This window comes from Sphaerodactylus townsendi, linkage group LG02, assembly GCF_021028975.2.
Source record: "Sphaerodactylus townsendi isolate TG3544 linkage group LG02, MPM_Stown_v2.3, whole genome shotgun sequence".
NCBI classification, from domain to species: domain Eukaryota; kingdom Metazoa; phylum Chordata; class Lepidosauria; order Squamata; family Sphaerodactylidae; genus Sphaerodactylus; species Sphaerodactylus townsendi.
Window position 1 is genome coordinate 36275402 of NC_059426.1, and position 25083 is coordinate 36300484.

Sequence of the window (25083 nt, forward strand, 5' to 3'; positions counted from 1 at the left end):
ATGCACTGGTGCACGGGGAGCTTTCCCCCTTGCTACGCCTCTGCTCTAGGTAACCAAGCAGGAAAGTTCCTGTAAAAGAGAAACAAGCTGGTTCCTGTTGCCAGCATAACATAGTGGCAAAAGTGCTGGACTATTATCTGGAAGATCAAGGGTCAAATCCCCACTCAGCCATCAAACTTTATATTATATTTATATTATATTTAAGAGTGGAGGGCCCCATCATCCAACGCAGATTAAAACAATCTATACAATGATGTCCCTTAGTTTCGGGCAGTCTTCTGCAAAGTCAAGAAAACACTAAGATTTACAGGAATATTTTTTTAAAAAAAAACTTTTTTCAAAAAGTATGGAAGGGGAACACCTCCAAAGCTGTACAAACAATATAAATGAAGTGCCCTGCCCTCCAACTGTGCAAGATACGTTTGCGCACACAACCATAACCATACAAATGAAGGTTGGGCAGATTAAAAAAAAACCTTTTGAAGAATGACAACCAAAATCATACAAGGTCACCTCATAAGATCTTGGTCACCATTCCGGATTACACAGGCAACTCCACACATCATCTCCAAGGTCCCAGGCCTCACAATTAGTTTTCAGTGGCATCTGTTGAAGGGCTTAGGCCCCACTGCTAAATATCAGGATAACCAAGCCTCTGCCGCTCATGTGGAGGAGTGGGGAATCAAACCTGGTTCTCCAGATTAGAATCCACTTGCTCATAACCACTACAGTATCGTCTAGTTCAGTCGTTAAATATCAAGTAATCACTGCAGAGAAGTGATGCCGTCACGTGTGAAAAGGCATTGTTGAGCTTCACAAAACAGATACAAAGGATTCTTCCTCTTGTTGCTATAATTATTTATAAGGGACCAAAGCAAAATCTGTTCCAAGCACCCAGGAATCATTAACAGCTTGACAGTCAAAAAGCATTGTACGTCAAATTGATCTGAAAATCATATTTATTTCCGTAATAAATGCCAAGCCTTTAAAATTTTCACTTCAGTATGGTTTTAAATTATTCTGCACAAAACGAAATGGGGAAAAATTACAATGCATTTAACACATAAACATGAAGTGCTGTTTCATCTTTTGGTTTAACAAGCAGTGCAAAACAGCCAAAGTTGAGAGAAGGCCCTTTAATATCAACAGGAGAGAAAAAATTTTTTGCCATCAAATCACACCTGACTTATGGCAACCCTGTAGGGTTTTCAAGATGAGAGACATTCAGTGGTGGCATGCCATTGCCTGCCTCCACAATATTCCTTGGAGGTCTTTCATCCAAATGTTAGTCAGGGTCAAGGTTGAGAGTATGTGACTGACCCAAGGTCACCCAACCAATTTTCACGGCAGAGCAGGGATTCGAACCTAGATTTCCTAGATCCTAGTTCAACACCTTAACTACTGCATCACACAGGCTCTCAAGTCAGAATGAGCATGCGTTTAACTGGCTCCCATTAAAATCAATGGGACTTTCAAAAGTGTCTGGCAGATAACATTTTCATGCCACATCAGTTCTTTTAGACTTTGAGATAATGTGCTAGTTTTATATTGTACACACACCAAAAAAAGGGGGACTGTTTATCACATTGCCTCGTCTTGCAGAACACAGACATGTTTTCCCCTGTTCATATTTGTAAGCTGCATCCAAACAGGAAGAGCGTACTTGGAAGAATGCAGTCTGAGAAGCAATACCTGCACACCCTCCTAGTCTTCATCTCCGAACATCAGTAGGTTTGTACCAAAAATAAAACTTTTTCAAAAGTGACAACTAGGCTGCAAAACCCAATCCTTCGCAGGAGCAGGCAAGACCCACTGCAGGTAATTAACAACATTTCCCCGTGTTGTGAATGTTTCTGTTAGGTGTGTGAAAGACAAGTCCATGTTTACAACAGCTCACGGAGTTAGGGAGAAAATACAGACATACCTTTTGCTTGAGCTCTTTCACTGCAGAATCTCTATCCATACATGCCTGGCGAAAGGCTTCGAACGCCTTATTAAGCTGTTCCGCGATATTTTTATCCATACTTCCCAGCAATATCTCATCACTGAAGAGATTAAGAAAGAAACAGATCTGATTAAAATACCAATGGGGGATAAAATGGATAGCAGATCCGCTGCTCTGTTACTTGTCTGGGGGCAAGCAGCTATTGCTGTCGGGCAAGATTTGCAGGCAGTGATGTAGCCCTGTCACGGCTCTGCAAAACAATACTCTTCGCTGGCATTGCTGTAAAGGCTACACAAAGTAGAAACTGACTTCTTCTTAGCACAGGGTGGCTGCGTTGGCTTGAGTGGCAGGTGACACCAGAACCATGTCAGGCAGTAGATGAAGCTGTCTCGTCTCCCAGTTCTTAGGGATGACTGGTTTCACCTCAAAAACACCAAGCTAGGAGTATAGTCTGAGGTTAGAACGAGGCAATTTCACCAGGGAACCCACATTCAGTTTCATGACAGAAGAAAATGCAAGTATGGAGGCACCTTTAAAACTGACAATGTTTTATTCTTGATGTAAACATGCATGCACACTTCTTCAGACCAACATGACTATCCACCTGAATCTATGGCTGTTTCTGCACAGTGGAAGGAAACGGCTCTCCACCGACATAATTCATGCCAGTGGACGCACGAGACCGTTCGAATGGTCTGGTGCAGGCAGTGCCAAGGCTGCTGTGACGCGCAGAGGCAGCTCTGCATGGAGCCACCTGCGGGTTGTCCTGTTCAGCTACCTCTCCTACCTGCAAAGCTCTGGACGGCTGGAGGGACATGTCCACGCTGCCCTCTGACCCCTGGGGGCTGGAGGGCATGGTGGGCATATCCCTCCAGCCATCCAGAGATGTGTAGGGAGGAGAGGTAAGTTAACGGGAAACCAGAGGGGCCAAAAGCGGCACCTTCATGCCGATGCGCTTTGCACTGCGCCGGTGGGAAGATGCTGCTTTTGAAAAACCTCGCTCAGGGAGCGAGATTCAAAAGTGGTGTCTTCACGCTGGTTGGGGGGGGGGCCCAGCATGGCGCTGCCGCAATGCAGCAGCACCAGCTGTGTGAACAGTGCCTCAGGGATAGTGTTTTTACCGTCCCTAGGGCGCCATTTTCCGCCCATGCGGAAACATCCTATTAGTTTTGTGATGTGCATAGAAGATGAGCACAGCAGCACTAAAAGAAGCATTAAAAACCAATAGTCCAGTACCTTTTTAAAAAAAATAAATTTTATTATTTTTCACAATTAACAAAAAAATACATACTCGCATTATTAACTAAGACGGATCTTAACACTAGAAATAAATGTCTTTTGATTAACTTCAAAGGTGCTCGACTTAGCCTCAAGATGCAGTTAAAACATATTATAAGGGGGGGAAAGTCTAAGGAGAGGTTGCCCTGTACAGCTTGCTTTTTCACTCACTGATCCATATGTTCCCCAGAAGCTGTACATAAGAACATAAAAACAAGCCAGATGGATCAGACAAGAGTCCATCTAGTCCAGCACTCTGCTACTCACAGTGGCCCACCAGGTGCCTTTGGGAACTCACATGCAGGCAATGGCCTTCTGCTGCTGCTGCTCCTGAGCACCTGTTCTGCTAAGGCATTTGCAATCTGAGATCAAGGAGGATCAAGATTGGTAGCCATAGATTGACTTCTCCTCCATAAATCTGTCCAAGCCCTTTTTAAAGCTATCCAGGTTAGTGGCCATCACCACCTCCTGTGGCAGCATATTCCAAATACCAATCACACGTTGCGTGAAGAAGTGTTTCCTTTTATTAGTCACAATTCTTCCCCCCAGCATTTTCAATGAATGCCCCCTGGTTCTAGTATTGTGAGAACCTCATAATAGGACTTTATGACCTCACCTGTTGAATTAAGTGCTTTTGCCATGGAGGAGGTGGAGGGGAGTCATAAATCTCCCTTCCTACCAATGTTAATTGTCCCTCGGAAGGCATAGCTGGGAGCCTTTCCAAGCTCACCTGTTCAGAGCGCCATGCTCCCCAGAAAAAGTCATGGCCTAGCACCTTGATAACACAGAGGCTAGCCAGATGCTTCTTATCAGCAGGCCAAAATAGCATCTGCTTTTCCTTCTTTGTTCCCAAGACCCAGTATTTCCAAGTAAAGCACATCTGAACATGGAGCCATTTTGTGGCTAATAGTTGTGAGATCTATCATCAATAAATGTATCTAATGCCCTTTAAAAAAAACACCCCTAAACCACCGGTTCTCACCCTGGGGGTCGTGACCACTTTGGGGGTTGAACGACCCTTTCACAGGGGTCGCCTAAGACTCTCTGCATCAGTGTTCTCCATCTGTAAAACGGATAAATGTTGAGGTTGGGGGTCACCACAACATGAGGAACTGTATTAAAGGGTCGCGGCATTAGGAAGGTTGAGAACCACTGCCCTAAACTAATGAGCCTTTAACACAGTTTGTGACTGTTAATCCAATTTCCCCTTTGGTAAATAGAAGCTTGCCTAGTATTTAGCCTTAAAGTACCTCAATTATTAATAGGCAGTGTGGTGTAGTGGTCAGAGTGTTGGATTACAATCTGGGAGATTGAAGCTTGAATCCCCACCATGTCACTGCAAGTTGGGCCAATCACACACACTCAACCTGATCTACCTTACAGAGTTGTCATGAGAATTTTGAGTCCCTGCTGGAGAGAAATGCGCAGAATAACCAAACAAACAAATGAAAGGAAAAAATGCTCTAGTCTCTGGCCTTCATTATATGGATGATTAACTTAAATGGATGATTACATTAAAAATGGCCCTGAATGGATGAAGCTGGATGAAATCTAGACACTGATGTTGACGTGAATTAATTAACTGAAGGTTCAACATCTGCAGGGCTGACTTATACGGGAATACTCTATAATATAATAACCAGGGTCCAGACAGTGCAATCTGATATAAAGTGACTGCAGTCAAGAACATCTATTTCAAATTGAAATGTAAACTGAAGCAAGCCTGCACAAAACTGTACTGTTAACCTGAAAGAATTTCAGTTGATATCTGCTTTTTATTACATATTAATCCATTTTCTAATGCACGTTAGTTCATTGAAGTCAGTGGGCTTAACTCTGGCCCTGCTGAGAACTGCACTGTTAAATTAAAACCTATATATTATAAAAATCTCACCCTACTTGTCTGATTTTGAAGGAAGAGCAAAATAATTCACAACTTAACAAAGAAAAAATATTGTTGGAAAGACAGGCAGCTTTGATCCTCCCATTTTAAAAATTTTTACAGCAATGCACCAATGCCAAAATAGTCTCAAAAATCCAATGTGCCCTTCTTTCTCACTCTAACCCAGGGATCAGCAACCTTTACCACCCAAAGAGCCATTTGGGCCATTTTCCATGGCCCTGAAGATCTACTGAGCTGGAGAGCGCTGGAAGGCAGAAGCGCCGGGCAGAGGAACTCCCTTTGCCCGATGGAGCAGGCAGCCGCCTGCTCCGTGGGGAAGAGGGGGGATGACAGCTGCGGGGATGGCAGAGGGGGGATTACGGCTGCTCTGGAGGGACACGCCCACTCTACTCTCCGACCTCCAGGGGTCGAAGGGCAGCCTGGGCGTGTCCCTCCAGCCCTCCAGAGCAGCGCTGGAAGGAGAGGTGAGTGGAGGGGACATGAAAAGCGGCATCCTCACGCACGGAGACGTCTCCGGTTCGGCCCCTCCACTCACCTTTCCTTCCAGCGCTGCTATGGAGGGCTAGAGGGACACATCCTCCGATCTCTACAGTATACGGCTGAAAGAGCCACTGTATAAGGTTGAAAGAGCCGCAGGTTGCAGACCCCTGCTCTAACCAAATAAAATTAATATTCAAGAAAGCATCGTGGCCACCAGCCTCGCACAAATTGGCACGGATGCTGGTACAGAGGCACTTACCTCAGCAGGAGGGTGCCGTGTGGCTCTGTGGTGCCCAAATTCAGAAATCTCCCACCACACTACTACTTCTACACCATTGGGGCATGCGCCAGTATGGAGGAGAACATTCTGGGGTGTTCTTTTGGTGATGCAGGTCTGTGTGGTGTGGTGTAAGTCATTCATAACATGGACTTCCCAGGGAAAGAAGAGAATTTTCTCCACTGGTGCCTGTCCTTGGACACAGCTCTATACCCTTTGTACAGCTATCTATCAATTGGATCTTTAATTTACTAATCTACTAGGAAAAATGAAGTAGGCCGTCTGGGTAACAGCGTAAGTTCCAGACCAATACATTAGCAAGTTCAAATTCCTACTATAATTGGCTGAAAAGTTATCAACCATCACTTCTGTACACAAGCATATTCCTCAATGCTGAATATTCCTTAAATGCTGAAAAGTTATCAACCATCACTTCTGTACACAAGCATATTCCTCAATGCTGAATATTCCTTAAATGCTGAAAAGTTATCAACCATCACTTCTGCACACAAGCATATTCCTCAATTCCTGAATAACTTTGAACACATCTCCCTATCTATGAATTAATGCTAGTTGCAAAAAGCAAAACCCAATTATCTTTCCTAAGATCTAAAACCAAACAAATAAGCACAGCTTCCAGAACATAATTAATTAAACATGAGAAATTTCTAATTTAAACAGTCAACTTTGGCACTAGCAGTCTTTTGCTTTTCTATTTATCATCAAGGGAAATCATTATTATTACTTAGGGAACATTTACCAATTTCTACAAGCTACGGCAGTTCAGACCCTTTGGAGGGATACACTGATGTTAACAGAGCCTGTGTGATTTACAAAGATTACTAGGATCAGAATCCGTGCTACCCAAAGAGATTGAAAGTATAGCACACTTGTTTTCCTAGCATATCATGTTACAGCTATTTTTTTTTTAAAAAAGTAGAGTTAAATTAAAATATTTCATATAAAATGAACAGAACCATCACAACAAATACACTTGCAACAGGTTTGTAAAGCAGTCACTACCCAGGCTTGCTTCCAGAGTATGAGAAGTACTTTCAGGAAACCAAGCAGAAAAACTTTACCCAAAAAAGTATTCCCACTCACCTTTCTCTTTTTAACCACAAGCACTGCCATATGTATCTGTGGGCAAACAGCTAACTTACGTAGATTACTTGGAAAAGTTGGCCGTATTAAGCATCACAATTTTGTCTCACACTAATGTACCCCACCTACCGTATATTCTCGTGTATAAGCTCTAATCTCAAGATGTAAGTCAAAGCACCTAATTTTACCACAAAAAACAGGGAAAACTTATTGACTCACGTATAAGTTGAGGGTGGGAAATGCAGCAGCTACTGGTAAATTTCAAAAATAAAAATAGATACCAATAAGATTACATTAATTGCGGCACCAGTAGGTTAAATATGTTTTGAATATTTATTTCAAAGAAAAACAGTAAACTAGTTTCTCTGGGAAGCCCTGATTCTCCCTTTAAATCCACTCAGAAGGGGGGGGGGGTTGATTTAAAGGGAGAATCTGGGGAAAATTTGAGGGTGCCTGTCAGGGGAGGAATGTTTATGTTAGCAGTACCAACATTTCAGAGTATCTTTAGGAGACCCTCCTGATGATACCACCAAGGTTCGGTGAAGTTTGGTTCAGGGGGTCCAAAGTTATGGACCCTTAAAAGGGTAACCCCATCTGCTATTAGCTTCCATTGGAAACAATGAGGGATGGGAGTACCCACTTTGGGGATCCATAACTTTGGATCCCCTGAACCAAACATCACCAAACCTGGTTGGTATCAGCAAGAGATTATCCTGATGATACCACCCAGTTTAAGTGAAGTTTGGCTCAAGGGGTCCAAAGTTATGGACCCTCAAAATGTAGCCCCATCTACTATTAGCTCCCATTGGAAACAATGGGGGATGCGGGAACCCCTTTTTGGGGGTCCATAACTTTGGACCCCCTGAACCAAACTTCACCAAACCTGGCTGGTATCATCAGGAGTGTCACCTGATGATACCCTGAAATTGTGGTGCCACTAGCCTAAAAACTGTGCTCCCTGGCAGCCGACAAAGTAAAAACCCTAAAATATTTTTTAAAATACCCCTCACTTGCGTATAAGTCGAGGGGGAATTTTGCAGCACAAAAAAATGTGCTGAAAAATTTGACATATATACGGTAAGTATTTACGGTAAGTATTTGCATACATAAAAATGGTATCCAAGGGTTTCGGGAGACAGAAAAAGACCAGCTGGGGACAGTTAGTCTGCTTCTAGAAAAAAAGTCTTGTTCTTGAAGAGATACAGAACACATGTCATGTGGCACAGAAATTAAATGGACTGCTTCCTCCCCCCACCCCCATGAAGTCCAACCCCAAACCACACTGGAAGAAAATAATCTTCTTACCTGTGAATGCCAAAGGCTAGAAATGTGAGGATTTTGATTTGAGGCTATTATTATGAATTCTATTACATCCTGCCTTTCTTCTGAAGATCTCAGGACAGAGTAGCATGCAAACTGATCTGTTCAACAATCCTGTGTGGTAGGCTGAGAAACACACTTCTCAAAAGCCAACCTGGTAGGCTTCTTGGAGGATGCAACTGTTGCACCCCACACCTCCGGCCTCCAACTCGGCTCACTTTACCTTCCCGGTGGGATCCGCCCTGTGGCTTCAGATAGGGTCTAGTTACCTTCTCTTGCATTGACAACCTGACTGGCTGCTCAAAAGGCTCTCTCAGGAGTAGCAGCAGACCAGTTCTCTCTCTCTTCTGGCCATCAGGATCCCTGGCCTTTATACCATCCATCCTTTGCCTCATCATGTCCTGGCTTCTATCCCCAGCCCGTCCTCTTTGAGGGCTCTTAAGCCTCAGTTTTCTCCCTGCCCATTCTTTATTTGGAGCAGCATCTGGTGGTGTTAGGACTTGGGAAGTTCCAGACTTTCCTCCCTCTTCACCCCTCTGTAAATTGCCGATGATTTCACTCCAGTGGCAGCGCACCTGACTGGCCGTGTGAGAGCCTTTGCTTGCCAGTTGCTCCAGCTGTTTGCTGGCTTCTGCAGCCCCCGACGGACCTAGGTTGAGGAGGTTCTGCCTCAAGTTTCTCCGGGGGCCACTCTTCTAATTGTCCTGCCAACCAGACCCTGAAGGTAGGACTCTGGAGGATGCTGGGCTGGTCAGGTGGGGCGGCAAGCTGGGTGTTGGGGCAGGAGAGATCGGCAATTGGGAGTTCAACAATGTGCCACTATAGCACATTATGGTCTGCAATGTGCCACCATAACACATTACACTGTATTAGGTACTGCACATGAAGCAGCCAAAACTTTTCTGCCTTTTTTGCAAAAAGGAACAATGGCTACTATATTTTCAACTTGTTTCAAGGTTAAAAAGGACATTCTCACAGCAAGAGACATAATAAGGGAGTTGTCATGAAGACATGCATTGCAATAAGGGAGTTGTCAGAATTCAAGAAAGTGATAATGCAGCCAAAAGAACATTAAGACGAATTTATAAACTATTACTTCAATTTGACACAGAAAACAGATCAAGTTAAAACTTGTATGGTTAGATAGGTACAAACGTCTGAGGAAGAGACGTCTTTCTAACAGTGGGAAGCCTTATGGACAAAACACATAAAATGTACAGTTAAGAGAAAATTAAACATTAGGAGAAAATTAGTATAAGATGTTTTACTGGTGGGGTATATTACCCCAAAGGATGTACAAGAACTATAAAGGAAATGTTGGAACTGTAAAGAGGGGGATGGCACCATTTATCATATGTGGTGGATATGGAAAATAATGGAAAGAAAAATATGTCAAGATCCAGAAAATTTTTAAAATTAAATTTGATATGGAAGCCAAGAACACGCCCCTGGACATTCTGCCAAAAATATTCCCAAAATCTCAGAAGAATTATTTAGATACATGATAATAGCAGCCAGTGTTACATTCACAACAAATGAAAGTGAAAGAGTATCCATGCCAGGAGAACTGGGAAAGCAAAACCATACTCAGAAAAAAGATGCTAGTTTAGTCAGTTGAGGTGCAGCAGTTGAGAAAATTGTATGCTTCCGCATTATAATATAGTCCTGAGCAAATATGAGAATTATCATTTATTTTACACACTGTCTTTGTTTTGGCCCAGCTCTCTAATCTATCCAGGTCATTTTGAATTCTGACCCCTCCTAATTTGGTGTCGTCTGCAAGTTTGACTAGCATGCCCTCTATTCCATCATCCAAGTCATTGATAAAAATATTGAAGAGCCCTGTGGTACCCCCACTAGTCACTTCTTTCCAGGATGAAGATGAGCCATTAATGAACACCCTTTGAGTTTGATCAGTCAACTAATTACAAATCCATCTAATAGTAGCATTGTCTAGTCCACATTTCACTAGCTCACTTGTGAGTATATTATGGGGCACCTTGTCAAAAGCTTTACTAAAACCAAGGTATGCCACGTCCACAGCAGACCACGAGATTGGTCTGGCATGACTTGCAAAGCCAGTTGTTCACCTCCACTATTCTTTTTTCTCTCCATGGGCCACGTCCTTCAACCGAGAGTAGAGATGAAATCACCAATGCAAGTTTTTTTTAATCAATTCTATTTAATCACAACTTATCATCACTTATTTCATCACAACTTATCACATGATATTTATCAAATAATATTGTCTAAAATAATATTGTCTAACATTGTCTAACATTATTATCCTGTTTACCAAGCACTGTATAGGGCAGTGGTGGCGAACCTTTGGCACTCCATATGTTATGGACTACAATTCCCATCAGCCCCTACAACTGGCCATGCTGGCAGGGGCTGATGGGAACTGTAGTCCATAACATCTGGAGTGCCAAAGGTTCACCACCACAGGTATAGGACATCTAATGAAATTTATGTTTAGAACTATTATTGTGATAATCACCATTTAATGCTTATTATACCAGTATTTATTGCTCATCACTGTTGCTATCATTTATTGTTTATATCATAGTCTGTTACATGTATACTTTTTCTTCCTTTTTTCTTTTGATGTATTTGTAATTGCTGTTGTGATATTGTTTCTATTTCTTTTTTCTTTATTCTGTTTATAAAAAATAAAATCCCAAATTAACCACTCCCTGTTTCACCTCAAAATCAAGGAATACACCTTTCCTACTCTGGACACCCCTCTCTCTAATTTTTTTTTTTTTACTGCAGCGATGTCCACAGATTTCATACTCATACATTCAACCATTTGGCCCATGATCTTACTACAACCTCTAAATTTCAAATAACACTGGGCCCAAGAAGGCCAGAGCTAAGTAAATGTCTCAAAAGGGTATCTCACACAGAAACAGGGGGGTTCTGAAAGAGGATATAGAATTGCACAAACAAAGACCTGTAAGGAATGACCTGAGGAATCTCACTTTCCCCGAATGATCATAATCCCAAACCTAATTCCACTTTCACTTTTGCTCTCCCTGACATGATCCACGGTTTCTCTCCATTTTCTGTTTTCTTCCTTTTCACCCTCCCATCTACTTGTCTTATAGCACAATCCACGGGGAGGTGGGGGCGGGGAAGGAACTTGGTGAATCAGTGCGGGCTCACAGCAACACAGGCGCCCACCCCGCCAGAGCAAATGGCAAATGTGCCAACGATAGCATCAAAGAAGGCAGCAGGTGAGCACAGCCCAGCTCGGTGGCGCCCAACCCAGAAGTGGGCTAATGTCTCAGAGCTGTGCCAGCCTAAGACTGGCCATTAGCGCAGCTGGGGGTGGCACCGACTGTAGTTGGCTTCCACACGACTTTCAGCCTAGGAACGCCCGCCCCCAGTGTAGCCCTCAGACTTTTTGGACTATAGAGGGCTCTCAGGCAGCTGGGGTTTTTCTTTTTTTCGCTGTACCACTCGGAAGCCCTTTGGAGGTGGCGTGGTGGCAGAGCCATTCCTGGCCACCACAGCCTCTGGATTGGGCTGCCTGTCCCCCTTCTACCTCTTTCCCTCTATGCTTCTCCCCTCCGTTTCTTTTTCCTGATTCATTGTCTTCTCTCCTCTCCTCTTCCCCCTTCAGCTTTAATTCCTTTTCTTCTTTCACCCATCCTCATCTTCCTTCTTCTCTTTTCCGTCTACCCCCTCTTTCCCCAAATGACCTTCAGTGCTGAAGTAAACCTGCAACAGCCATTCTGGATTACCAGAGTTGCCTAGGCCGTCGAAAATAGTTGCTGAACTCTTGTGTGGAAATTCCATGATTTCTTGACATTTTAAAACTCCCCCATCCTCTTCTTTATTATTTTACAATTTAAAATGGCCTATTCATGGCCCCAATGTGAATTTTCTTTGATCTGCACTCTTGAACCATTATTCAGAAGTAGATATATTGATATGAACTTTGGGGGAACTTATTTCAATGAAGTGTGGGGGAATATTAGACTGAAATTTGCCTACAACTATAAAAATAAAAATACCACCACCACCACCACCCCCCAAAAAATCCTGATCCGAGGCTCAAAAATCTGTTTACAACCTAAGTTAGATATGACTGAGAGCCAAAATTTCCTGTTTGGGAATGAAAAGACTTGTGCGTTGTGAGGTGAACAAGAAAAATTCTATCAGGAATACTTCAAATGCTTAGAGGTCGATTCCGCACTTGCGTTATCGACCTAAGTTCGTTCAACCTAAGTGTTCCGCACAACCACTGGGATCGACGTGGTTTTGTACCAGCTTCACCCCGTGTAAAGGTCAAATTTCCGGCTCCAGTTGGGAACTACTACTTTTTCAGGGAACCACACTCGAACTCAGCTCGATTCCAGTAAAGTGAGGAATCTCTGGTGCCAGGAGTCCTCCATTCAGCCAATCACAGATGAGTGTTTTGGGCATGCGTACAGCTGGCCAATCAAAAAACGCCACCTTCATCCCTCCATTCCTGTGGCAGTTTTTTTTTATAACGTGTGTGGGGATAGACGGAACATGGCCATAGAACAGTAGCCAATCGGAACAGAGCGGCGAAGAGGCACAGGATGATTCTGCCCTCCGAGCTGGGATCAAGCTGGTTGCAGTGGGGAACAACAATGGCTTCGACCTAGGTTAGTACCCTTCTCAGGGAACTGGGTCGAATCTATTTTACTCGTGTGCAGAATCACCCAGACAGAGAATAAAAACAAATGCTTTGACACCACTGAATATCCAGTAGCGAGGATGTTAGACAGGCAGTCAGCTCTGACAAGAAAACAGGAAGCATGCTCTTCAAAAAACACTTAAAAACTCAATTTAAGAAGAAAGAGGGAGCATGGTATACGCTTATCCCTTGAGTCTCTATCATTGTTTCTCCTGGAAAGAATTCAGTCAAAACACTCATCCTCTAAAGAAGCATATGACATTTTGATGCCTGAGGCAGAAAATCAAAATGACACTTTCACAGTGGCAAAAAAATTATAAATCGGACAACGGAAAGTTTGCTGCCATTTAATGGGCACTTCAATACCTGCCAGAAGCACAAAGAACTCTTGCATTGCCTCACCACAGACCTAGCCTTGTCCATGCTAAGCATCCTCCAGTTCTGCTGCTGGTATACAGTTATCCCTCCTTTTAACACTAATGAAAGCGTTTCCAAAATGTTTCTACTTAGAACAAGAAATGGCGGGGGGGGGGACATCTTCAATCCACGAACATATGAGCCTCACATGTAGCTTTGAAGGAAGTATATGATGTCTAAAACACAGGTAGAATCCAGCCAGCTTTTCAGCTCAGCCTCACCCAGTTCCGATCTTTATTATAGTTCCCTTCCTACATAGTCCCATAATCCCCAAATCATGGAGTTCAGAGGCGGGGCACAGTTGCGAGGGGGCAAGGCACAGGTGTGGAGGGGGGCAGCGCCCAGGGTGAACCCCGAACTGTGCTGTACACAGCTACGACCCTGAGAACACCCTTTTGGTGATGAAAAGGAACCCCCTCTTTTTTTCCAGCTGTGGTTGGACACAATCCCCTGTTCAGAATTACTTTCACACTGCGCACACATTATGAAAATTAGCCACATAATTTTGTGCAAAAAAAATGGAATACACCAAGAGAGTTTTCCTAAGCAGGACCTACAGAAATGAGTGAAAGCAGGGGAATACAGCCAGGCTATAATGAGGAATTTTTTGGAAGTAGTAATTGGTGTCATTTACTACTTCCAAACATGCAACACTGATTTTTTTTTAAAGGAGTGCTTTGGGACTATGGCCCAGACCTGAAGCAAACCAAATGTGCCTGGCAGTGCAATTCGAAACTGAGTTATATCCTTCTAAGCCCTTGATGTCAACAGGCTTAGGAAGTTGAAACTCTGCTTAAGTCAGTAAAATTAATCTTTTTCATTGCTTTAAGAAAAATAAATCCTGAATTCAAGTTTGAGGGGGAATTTCTAGGGAACCCATCAATTTCCACCAGTTTTAAAGCATAATTTAAAATCAGAATGTCTTGACAAAGGCATTTTACTCCTCCTTTAGCCGGTGGTGGGATTTAGCTCCAGCTAGGGCAGCAGTCTGCCTGGGCTAGTGCAGCGACTGGGAGGCCTGGGCAGCCTCCAGCAGGGCTGCCCCCCCTTGGGGGGCTGGCTGGCCAAAAATCGGGCAGCGTGCCTGGACTGGCGCCGTTCCCTGAGTGTGCCTAGGTGCCAGCTGTGCAGCTCCGGTGGCCCCTTTCTTTGGCCAGGCATGTGGCTCGATCTGCAGCTGGCCAGCCCCCCATGGGCCTCCAGTGGCTGTCTCCCACCCGGGCCTCTTGGCCAATGTGGGAGAAAGCCCCCCTCTGGACCACACAGCCAGACCCTAGGCATGCAGCGAACTCCGAGGGTGGCCACCTTTGGTGGCTGGCACAAGAAGCCCAACCCCTTCAGTGGCTGGTTAGCTGGCCCAGCAGCATGTGGGCCAAGCCACGGCTGCCACCTTCCCTCGCCTCCCCCTGGTCCAACACCAAAAAGGGGGGTGCAGCAGCCAGGTAAGTGGGGGGGGGGGGGGGGAGTGGCGGGGGGCCAATTGGTGGCTAAATAATTAGAATCCCACCACTGCCTGTAGCTTTGTACTATGCTCTGGAACTACTTTCAGGCCTTTCTCTACAACGACTTGCTTACAAGCAAAGTGATGTGAGTACTCTCAGACATAAATAAAAGTAAGTATAATATTGGTTGCAGTGACGTCCACAGCATTTCTGCCTCTCGGTTTCCAGCTACAAGAGAAAAATGAATTGCACTAGACAGCTAAATATGTGCAAGTTGTCTGAACAGGAACACAGTACTTATAGTTTTAGCCCACTGATCGGTAGATTACTGGAACTCATGTTGTTGTTCAGTTTCACACAGTTCTGACACTAGATACACAACTTGTGTGACACAACAAAGTGCATAAAAAAGATCAGTTGAATAAACTTGTTTTTAAATGAGCTTTGTATAGACACAGCCTTTCTGTAATGCTCCTCTCAGTAAAGTTTGCATCTGGCTTCCACTCCTTCAAAAAGAAAAAAAATCCAGAGATTCACCTTCTCTCACCAAAGCTTTGAAGTAGCAGGAGAAACCTGACTTGCTGGACTTCAGTCTGTTTCAGAGTTTTTACAGAAACAGAAAAATTGTCCTGCACACCATTATTTTCCTAGCGTTTTTCGGGTTTGGCTTCAAAAGACCTGGAAGTTTTTGAAAGTCAAAAAAAGCAGAACCCTCACACTGGCTTTTTCAAAATATTTCGGACTTTTAAAGCCAAAGCTGAAAAATTCCAAGTCGCAGAGCCGACCTCGCCATTCAGCTGTACTGCCTCCCCTGCCTCCTCCTAAATCCAGCAGGAGAACTGAACACCGGATTTGGCTGTCGGCCTTGGCATCCATTTCTTACAGGTTACACTTCTATTTAGGCTTTTAGAAAATTCCCTTCCCTTTATTTTTTTTCTTTAGATTTTGGATTGTTTGGCGGGGGGGGGGGGGGGGGATAGAAAAATCTCCCATCCAACTGTTCTTGGTCCATTGTGTGGATTATTTGGCTTGCACTCTGAGGCAAGTTCAACAAATCCCACACACAGAAAAACATCAGGTGCTAAAGAAAGCACACACAAATAACCCCTACCAGACCATGGCCACACAGCCCCGAAAACCCACCACAACCAGTTGAATCCGGCCGTGAAAGCCTTCGACAATACAAATAACCCCTTATCATTGAGCTTGTAAATTAATCTAATTACAGACGTAAAAATAAATCACCAGAAGTCACAGAAGCTCACTGTTCAAATCTTCCAGACTGGGAAAAAGTAAGTAAAACTTTTGCAGTTCTATTAACAATAAAGGATGAGAGAAACAACACAAGGACAAATCACCTGTATGTTACAGCCATCACCCGTATGAACATGTCAATTATCCTGTATTCAGTATATTACAGATTTTTTAAGGACGGTATCACAATAAGTGTGCCTTTTGTTTTTATGTTTCTATTGTTCTCCCCTGTGCACTTCATAGTTGTGAACGTTCAGTATGCTCTCATGCATGCGATTTACAGCCTGCGTTCTATTTATTTTATGCCATTCTTTTAATTCTACATATACTGTTTCTAATACCAGGCAGTGATTGCCAAAGTCATCCTCTTCTCTTTGTCAGCATAAGTAGCTTTTTCTTCTCTGGGACCCCCAGTGCCTTGGGGGCATCCAGTACCAAATTGGGAATACAAGTATGCTTCTGTCCCACCTTACCTTTTGTTGATTTCATCAGTGTACTGGTTCAGATCCAATCACAAGCAACTGTCTACATTTCTTCGCTTTCTTTATGCATTTTTCAGCATGCATGACCACAACAGACGGTAAATCTGATGATGACAAACAAGAGAAGAGGTTCTATCAGTGATTAAACTGAAAAGATGGAAGGTCCGGGGTTCAAATTTGTCTTGAAGATCTACCCTGCAGCCTGGAATTCCCCTCCCCAGTTAGGAGCGGGCTGGAGGAGGCTACTCGAAGAAAGAGACTTTGCAAATGGGAACTGTTACTGCTACTTTATATGCTGCCCAGACATGGATGACCTGAATCTCAGAAGCTAAGCAAGGTTGGCTCTGGTTAGCATTTAGATGGGAGTCCATCAAGGAAGACTAGGGTTGCTACAGAGGCAGGTGTGGCAAACCATCTCTCTATATCTCTTGCCTCAAAAACTTCATGAGGGGTTTCCATAGTCAGCTGTGACTTGGTGGCACCATCCATCCATGCATCCCTATCATACACTGGAGTCCTGTTCCCCAACAGTGAAGACAGGTTCTGGGGCTGAGTGCTAGATGAAGTGTGTCTTCACAACTATGAGAAACCGATCCTGACAAACTATTTCAACATGTATTGTTGAAGGCTTTCACTGCCAGAATCACTAGGATGTTGTGGGTTTTCCGGGTTGTGTGGCTGTGTTCCAGTAGTATTTCCCCCTGACGTTTCGCCTGCATCTGTGGCTGGCCTCTTCTCTGAGGGAGAGGGCAAATCTGATTTTCCTGATTCTAACACACCATAACTCACCGATCAGGTTTGGAGAGAGCAACAGGAAGTTTCCTCTGCCTCCAACTCTTAACACGTATGCATTTCAAACACCCAGTGCTTCATCTTTTCCTTTCCTGGGCGAGGAAAACCCAGACTTCGCCCAGCCCCTTTGCCTTGATCCAGGCATAAACCGGTTCCGAAAAAACCAGCCGTCTAAACCCAAACCTCTTCCCCGGCACTTGCGCCTTTCTAAGCAACTGCATGAGTTACACTCAGCCACTCATCCGAACTTGTTCTTAAAATTTCTCCTCCTGGCCTCATTTTTTTTCTCCCAAGATTGCAAAAGACGCTGGTTCAGCTTCGGGCAAATCCTTGGCGGGGGAGGGACTGCTAGTTAGGCTGTTTGCACTCACTTAGAAGAAAAGCTTGGCAATTCCAAGAACACTTTTTGGCAAATACGCTCACGACAGTGCTGTTAGCAAGAGATCAGCTTTCGCGGTGCAATTTGGCATCTCCGGCTGAGCAGGAAAAGGAGCGGTGCGTTTTAAAGAAAATGAAAGCAGGCACAGAAGCAAGGATAGAAAGTAGCCACTTCGGTGGAGCTCAAAGGCAGAGGGCAAAGGGCCAGCCTCCAATGAGCACAGCAGGAAGAAGCGTTTGCTAATAGCAATAACAGCAAGCCAGCAGCGCTGAAGCCTCTTAGGAAACTGCTTACCAAGGGAAACAGACTAGCACGGTCCCCAGCGATCTACTCGGCGCAAGCACACAGGAGCCAAACTGCAACCCCTACGCCCAACCCAGGAACCAGAAGTCACTTCCTGCTGAGTCCTTCTAGCCACGTGACTGGCCTCCAAAATCTCTCAAGAGGTCCTTCCTTCTGGGTTCTGCTGTCAGACGCAGGATGAGGGGGATCAACAGCGCGATCACAAGTCATTGCACCATTTTAGGACTATTATCTTCAACGTTAAGTGTCTTTGCTCTGTAAGCCCTGTGGGATGCAGGGAGCTGAGGTGTGAACAAAGATGCACTACTGAACCATGCTATTTTGCAACAGTAGTTCATACTGTTTAAAATTACAGCTTGAGATGAAGATTTTTTAAAATAAAAATATGTGTCTTTTTGCCTTGTTTGTAGAGGTGATTTTTTTTTGCAAGAACACCAGTGATCTGTGAGTTTGTCTCCCTAACATAAGTCCAGACAGGTGCCTTTAGAAGATCAGAAGCAGTGCATGAAGTTAATGACTACTCTATGACCCAGCACCTGTCCAATTTGGGTCATTGTTGGTAGGTACCTGCTGCAGGCTCACTAGTCCAGGCACCCAAGCCAAGACACCCCTCCCCCATTCTGTTCTGTTCTGGTGAGCTTGTGGGCTTGCCAGTTGTCAGGAACTGACCCTGGTGATTTCTAGCTTATTGCTGTGGTAACAAATTGCATTGATAGCAATGGTATCTGAGTGATGGAAGGGTACTTTCACTTCATGTAATTGTTACAGGATATATGTCACCAGCCTGCTATATATCAGGAACTGACCTTGGTGATTGAGGGGCATTCCTAGCAGGAATACCCCTCAATCACCAGGTGGAATAAGCTAGGAATGTCCCTGAATAAGCTAGGAATACCCCTCAATCACCATTAGCTGAGGCAGCCACTCCCCCACTCCCTATCTGGCCTGGAGAGACCACTGCTGGCTGACTTGGCCAGTCCAGGTACCCACCCCACCCCTGATCTGTCCTGATGAATTCCCCACTCTCTAGGCTCTCCAGTTGACACCCACCTTCCTCCCATGCTGACTGGGCTGTTGAGGCTTCTGCAAGCTCCCCACTCAGTGCTGACCGCCTCCCCTAGGTCTGACCTGGGCAGGAGAAAGCTGCTATGGGTTCGCAGCTGAGGCAGCCACCCCTACCTCCTCCCCCCAAGGTACCACTACCACCTTGGGTCTCACTGGTACTGGCTTGTCTGCAATGCTTTGCTGGTGAAAATGTAGACTACAAATAGGCCACCATCTAGTATCATTGCTGTATTTTATAACTTATGTTACTAATGTAAATATTATCAAAACCGTGGGCTTCATGTTCCCAGGAGTGTTTCCTAGCGCCCACTAGCTTCTTCCACAAACACCTTCTCTCCTAAGCAGGCTCAGTGGAACAGTAAGCATTTCTTTTTTAAGTCTGTAGGGAGCACCCACTAAAAATTTGCTGTCCCCATCATACAGGGTGCTTGACCTAGAATTTTAGAAAGTTTTATAACATCTGTTTCCATTTTGAGACTGGCCCTGCCTCTCATGGCAGCGGTTTTGTGCTGGTGCCTAGGGTTACTGACAGTGGTGGGATCCAAAAATTTTACTAACAGGTTCCCATGGTGGTGGGATTCAAACTGTGGCATAGCGCCAATGGGGCTGGGTGGGGCACGACGGGGGCGTGGCCGGGCATTCCAGGGGCGGGCATTCCGTTTAATTCAACCAAACAACAACAAAAAACCCCACACACGAAATGATGAAAATAAAGACATGAAGGGGAAAGGAGTGAGGACAGGGAAGCCAAAAAGAAAAAAAAATGACACTGAGGGGAAAGTTGGGCAACAGCATGAAGGCATGAAAACACCATCGGGAAAGATAAAGTCGTTTAAATATGACCGCACTGTGAGGAAAGCTGGCTCAGAAACGTTTCACCTGACAACATCATTATAAAAGTGTTTTCAGAAACCACAGAGGAAAAGCTGTTTGGAAACGTTTTCGGAACCAAACAGGGAAAAACTTAAAGGAAATATTGTACTGTAATCCTGAAAATATCGTGTTTTGTGCAGAAAAGGGCACAATCTAACCTAGTCAACCACACTCTGTAAATCCCAGCACGGGCCCGTCTCTGAGTCAGTTCTATGATAGTGGGCTGATTCAGTTCAGTTTCTTCTCTTGCCACTCTAGTCACATCTGAACCTGGGAAATCATCTGGAAGATAATGGAAATACAAGTTGAATCTGATATGGAAAATGACTACATTACCCAGCCCTTCTCATACGATGTCAGATACAACTATGCAGATGACACACAGTTCTATTTCTCTTTAACAAATGAGTTGAGAAGATAGCGTGACTCAGAGTAGTCCCAAAGCCCATCCTTATTGATCTTTCTGTGTTACAACAGAAAACTTGTTTCTACAGAGTTTGAAGAGAGTCCCTCCCTCCACTCTTCCACATGATGTTTTCGGTTATATCACGCTCATATTCATTAACATCCCATTCTGTATCTACATTTTCAGACACTAGATGGCCTACATCAGATGGTTAATTTTTCCCCTCTCAGAAATACTTCTTTCATTTAGGACAAAATACTTATAAGAAAACCAAATACTGGCATTATTTTTTTTTAAAAAAAAATACAGGACAGAAGCCGAATTACATATTTATAATTTTAATTTATTTCTATTGGAAAGGTTTAGTCACTCATTAAACTATCCCACTAGGTTTGCTAGCTCTCCCTCTGTAGTGGGAGACCCCCTGCTGACAGCATTCATTGCCTTCTGCCATTCAAAGCGGCAGGTAGGAGAAAAAATTAAAAACCACTGGCGTCACGTGTGGCATGAAGTCACTTCTGGAAGAAACCCAGAGGTGATGTCACATCACGCTGTAAATTGCCAGAAATGCTATGGTTTCACCCACAGTGCTGAAAGCATGTTACAAGAGCAAGCTAAGCAGGTCTACTCAGAAGCAAGCTCGATTTTATTCAATAGGGCTTACTCCAAGAAAAGTACTCTTAGAACTGTAGCCTACATATTCTTAGAGAGCTCTCATCATATTTCACTGGTACTGTATGTTAAGTAAGGAATGTGGTGAAATGTTTCTCAGCCATTCTGTGCCTGTCTATTCTTGCCCACATTAGCGACAGTAATTATACAACAAGTTGAAAGACAATTAAAATAGGTTTACCTAGATGATTACTAACAGGACGAACCTCTAACTAGCAAACTTTTCTACTAGAGAAGTTCCTTGTGAAATCTTATTGAGAGAATGGAAGTATTTCCTGACGGATTGTGCTTAGATTGATTGGGGTAAATAAAATGTTGGAGCTTTCCCATCAGTTCGTTGAAATATGCGATTGGGCAAATTTACAGATTTGGAATTTACTCTGGTTACTGACTGAACAAAAGTAAGACTAAGATAATGAACATAAGAACATAAGAACTAGCCTGCTGGATCAGACCAGAGTCCATCTAGTCCAGCATTCTGCTACTCGCAGTGGCCCACCAGGTGCCTTTGGGAGCTCACATGCAGGAGGTGAAAGCAATGGCCTTCTGCTGCTGCTGCTCCTGAGCACCTGGTCTGCTAAGGCATTTGCAATCTGAGATCAAGGAGGATCAAGATTGGTAGCCATAGATTGACTTCTCCTCCATAAATCTGTCCAACCCCTTTTTAAAGCTATCCAGGTTAGTGGCCATCACCACCTCCTGTGGCAGCATATTCCAAACACCAATCACACGTTGCGTGAAGAAGTGTTTCCTTTTATTAGTCCTAATTCTTCCCCCAGCATTTTCAATGAATGCCCCCTGGTTCTAGTATTGTGAGAAAGAGTGAAAAATGGCGTTGAATATTATAAAGTCCGAGGAAACAGAATTAGAGATGATAAAGTGTACTGTCACTAAAACATAGTCAGATGTTTGGGAATAAATGTAACTGGGCAAAACAATAATCTTTATAAATGGAATTACTAGAAAGGTTTGCACAAGTATAAGTGAAGATATACAGAAATGGGAGAAGCTGAAATTGTCATGGTTAGGAAGACCCAGAGGTGGGATCCAGCAGGTTCTCACCAGTTCCCGAGAGTGGGTTACTAATTATTTGTGTGTGCAGAGAGGGGGTTACTAATTGAGTCCGCTTTTCCATCTCCACGTCCTTGCCTCCCCAAGAGGCATACTGCCTTTGAACGTGAGGGTTCCATATAGCAATTGCGACTAATAATGTAACTCCCTGAACTGGGTTAATCCCTTTCAGGTACTGCAATTCATTGATTCTTAGCCTTTCATACCTTTTATCTCACCAGTCTCACCAGGTTTGCCTAGGTATGCCTCTGCCCCCTTTGCTAAGGGGGGGCTGGCGAGGGAACCTGTTACTAAAATTTTTGGATCCCACCACTGGGAAGACCCATTATTCATGGAGTACTTTCCCACAGTGCCTTTGCAGTGAGGCCTTCTCGCATTTCCTTGTTTACATGTGAGGAGGTGACCCACTGGCTTCTGCATTACTTGCCTGCCCCCACTTCCACGTCACTCCCCTGTCCAATGCAAGATTGAAGATTGCCAGGTTTTTCCCCCAGCCATTTAAAGGTAATATCAATATTCCTTAAATTGATATTGTACAGGCTGCTATAATTATTTTTAGGAAAATGCTTGCAATCATTCCCTGTGAGAAGTGTGTGTGTGTGTGTGTGGGGGGGGGGAATAGATATTTCCTTTTAAAAAACCCAACTATAGCAGTCTGCACACTCTTGTGTTGGATGAGGGAGCAACCCAGAAACAGCAAAACCTCGAAGGAGAGGAAACACTGGGGTTTCCCTACCCTCGCAAATCATGGGACTTCTGATATCTTTGGTGCCGTAAGTGGGATCGAGTCTGTATGGAAATCTCTACCCTGGAGGAAACCTACCTTCGTTGCGAGGCAGAGCACCAGTGATGAATTGGCCAAAGAATATCAGCAGTAAAAATCAGTATCCCACCAAGACTAAGTTTTCTAATTCAAATGTTACGGGTACATACATACAGAATGGCAGAAGACCATGTCCAAGTTTATATGAAACAGGAAGAACCCAAGGATAAGAATGAAGTTATTGCAAGATGGAAAAAAATTAAGAAGGTCTCTCAGTACCAGATATTAAATTTTATCAGCAAGTGGTAGTTTAGACAACAGATTGGATCACTGATCTGCAAAGGAGTGTAAAACTGGAAATAATGGATACCAAAGGATGCCAAATGGAATTTAAGAAGTTTGAAGCAAGGAATACATAAGTAAGTATTTATGGATAAGAAGTAATTGAGGACAATTCAAAAAGAGGATGGAAGACATACTTTTAGAGGTAATTTATTAAAAACATGGTTTCAGGGTAGAGGAAGAAGAAGTCAACTTCTCTGCTGACTTCCCCAATCATCTCTTATTGCTAAAGTTAGCAATGGTTATAATGGAAAATGTTGGAGGTGTCAAAATGCACATACGGTACTACTTTTTATTATATGTGGTGTGTATCTCCAAAAGCAAGGAAGTATTGGATTATAATACATGATGAAATGCAAAAGATAATGAAAGTAAAGTTTGCATTAGATTCAAAAAGTATTATTTTTTTTGACAAATAATGTACCAAAAGTGTATAATAAACTATTTAACTATATTGTGACAGCTGCCAGAGTTGTATTTGCAGCAAGATGTAAAGCAGACCATCACCCACCTCTTATAGAATGGATGAAAAAACTAATGGAATGTTCAACAATGTCAAATTTGACATCTTTGGTACACAACAGATTGCAGAGTATGGAAGAAAACTGAGTATTTTTTTGGACTACATAAGCTAAAGGGTCAACTAATCAGCATAGCAAGAGTTATACCTGTAAGATCTTAGCACTTATTTATTTAGCTGTATTTAGCTGTATAACCTCTGCTTATTTAGCTGTATTTAGATCTTAGCTCTTATTTAGACTTCAAAATGCCAAATGGAATTTAAGAAGTTTTAAGTTTGGACATTAACAGATGTAAGCAAGCTTCCCAGACTACTTTATCTGTAATAATGAATTTTAATTTTGGGAAAATAAAAAAAAGTGTTGGAGTTTTCCTCTGTTTGAGGAAAAGCCGAATAGAGGAGAAAGGCTCTTTAGGCTGAAGCAAATCTTGCTGGTGGAAGATGGGATCCATGCCATTATTGCCAGCAACAGATATATTGTAGATAGGTATCTAGTAGGGTTGACATTTCTGCACTGGCATATCCTATGGACTTTTGGGGGTGGAGCTGGGGAGCATTGTGAATGCTGTGATGTCACTTCTGCGTGATCATCTGGAAGTGATGTCACAGTCCCACATAATCTCGGGATTTTCCCAATTTCTATGGTAAAATCAGGGGAAATTCCTAGAACTTCTTCGTTATTGTGATATTACTTCCAAAGTGATGACCTAGCACCTGCAACAACATCTTTTCCCCCAATGTTTCTCTGGCTGCTCAATTGATTGACTATGGACAATTGAGTGTGATGGTGGGAGTTTGCCCACCACTGACAAGTTCATGGTAGAGCTAGCTTCTACTATACTTGTTTTATTTGTTTCTTCACAAAATCTAGACCGTGCCTTTCTGCCTTAACCAGGATTGCCAAGGCAATTAACAATTTAAAACACACTCGATAAAATACATTGTAAAACCATTAAAATAACCCTCCTCCCAAACATACCTCATTAAAAACAGCTTTGAAAAATGTTTAACACTGTTAAAATATTTATACAATACAAAACCAAACATTGGTTAGGAAGGAGGTATCATTGAGGGAATGCCACAAGAAACAAAAAAGTCATCACACACTGGTGGAAGAAAGCAACAGAAGGGTATGGACAAATCTCCCTGGGAAAGAGTTCCAGAACTTTGGTGCCATGATGGAGAAATCCTCTCTCAGGTTGCCACCAGCCTAATCTCAGAAGATGGAGCACCTCGAGATATAACTAAGCCGCCATAAACTATCACTATAGTAAGAGGTTGGGGTGAGTTTTTCAATAAATTTACAGAATATTTCACGGATTA

At 43.5% G+C, this 25083-nt stretch overlaps 1 protein-coding gene across 3 annotated transcripts in view; it reads right to left on the reverse strand.

The window, feature by feature from the left end:
- Window positions 1-18124, reverse strand: part of TANK (TRAF family member associated NFKB activator) — a 52536-nt gene extending 34412 nt beyond the window's left edge. For all 3 annotated transcript variants that reach the window (XM_048485829.1, XM_048485830.1, XM_048485828.1), the window contains exons 1-3: window positions 18040-18124; window positions 16566-16678; window positions 1925-2045 (exon numbers count right to left, since the gene is read on the reverse strand). In XM_048485829.1, coding sequence (XP_048341786.1) covers window positions 1925-2023 — 99 coding nt within the window. In that variant the 5' untranslated portion in view covers window positions 2024-2045; window positions 16566-16678; window positions 18040-18124. The remainder of the gene's footprint in view (window positions 1-1924; window positions 2046-16565; window positions 16679-18039) is intronic.
- Window positions 18125-25083: the final 6959 nt, after the last annotated feature.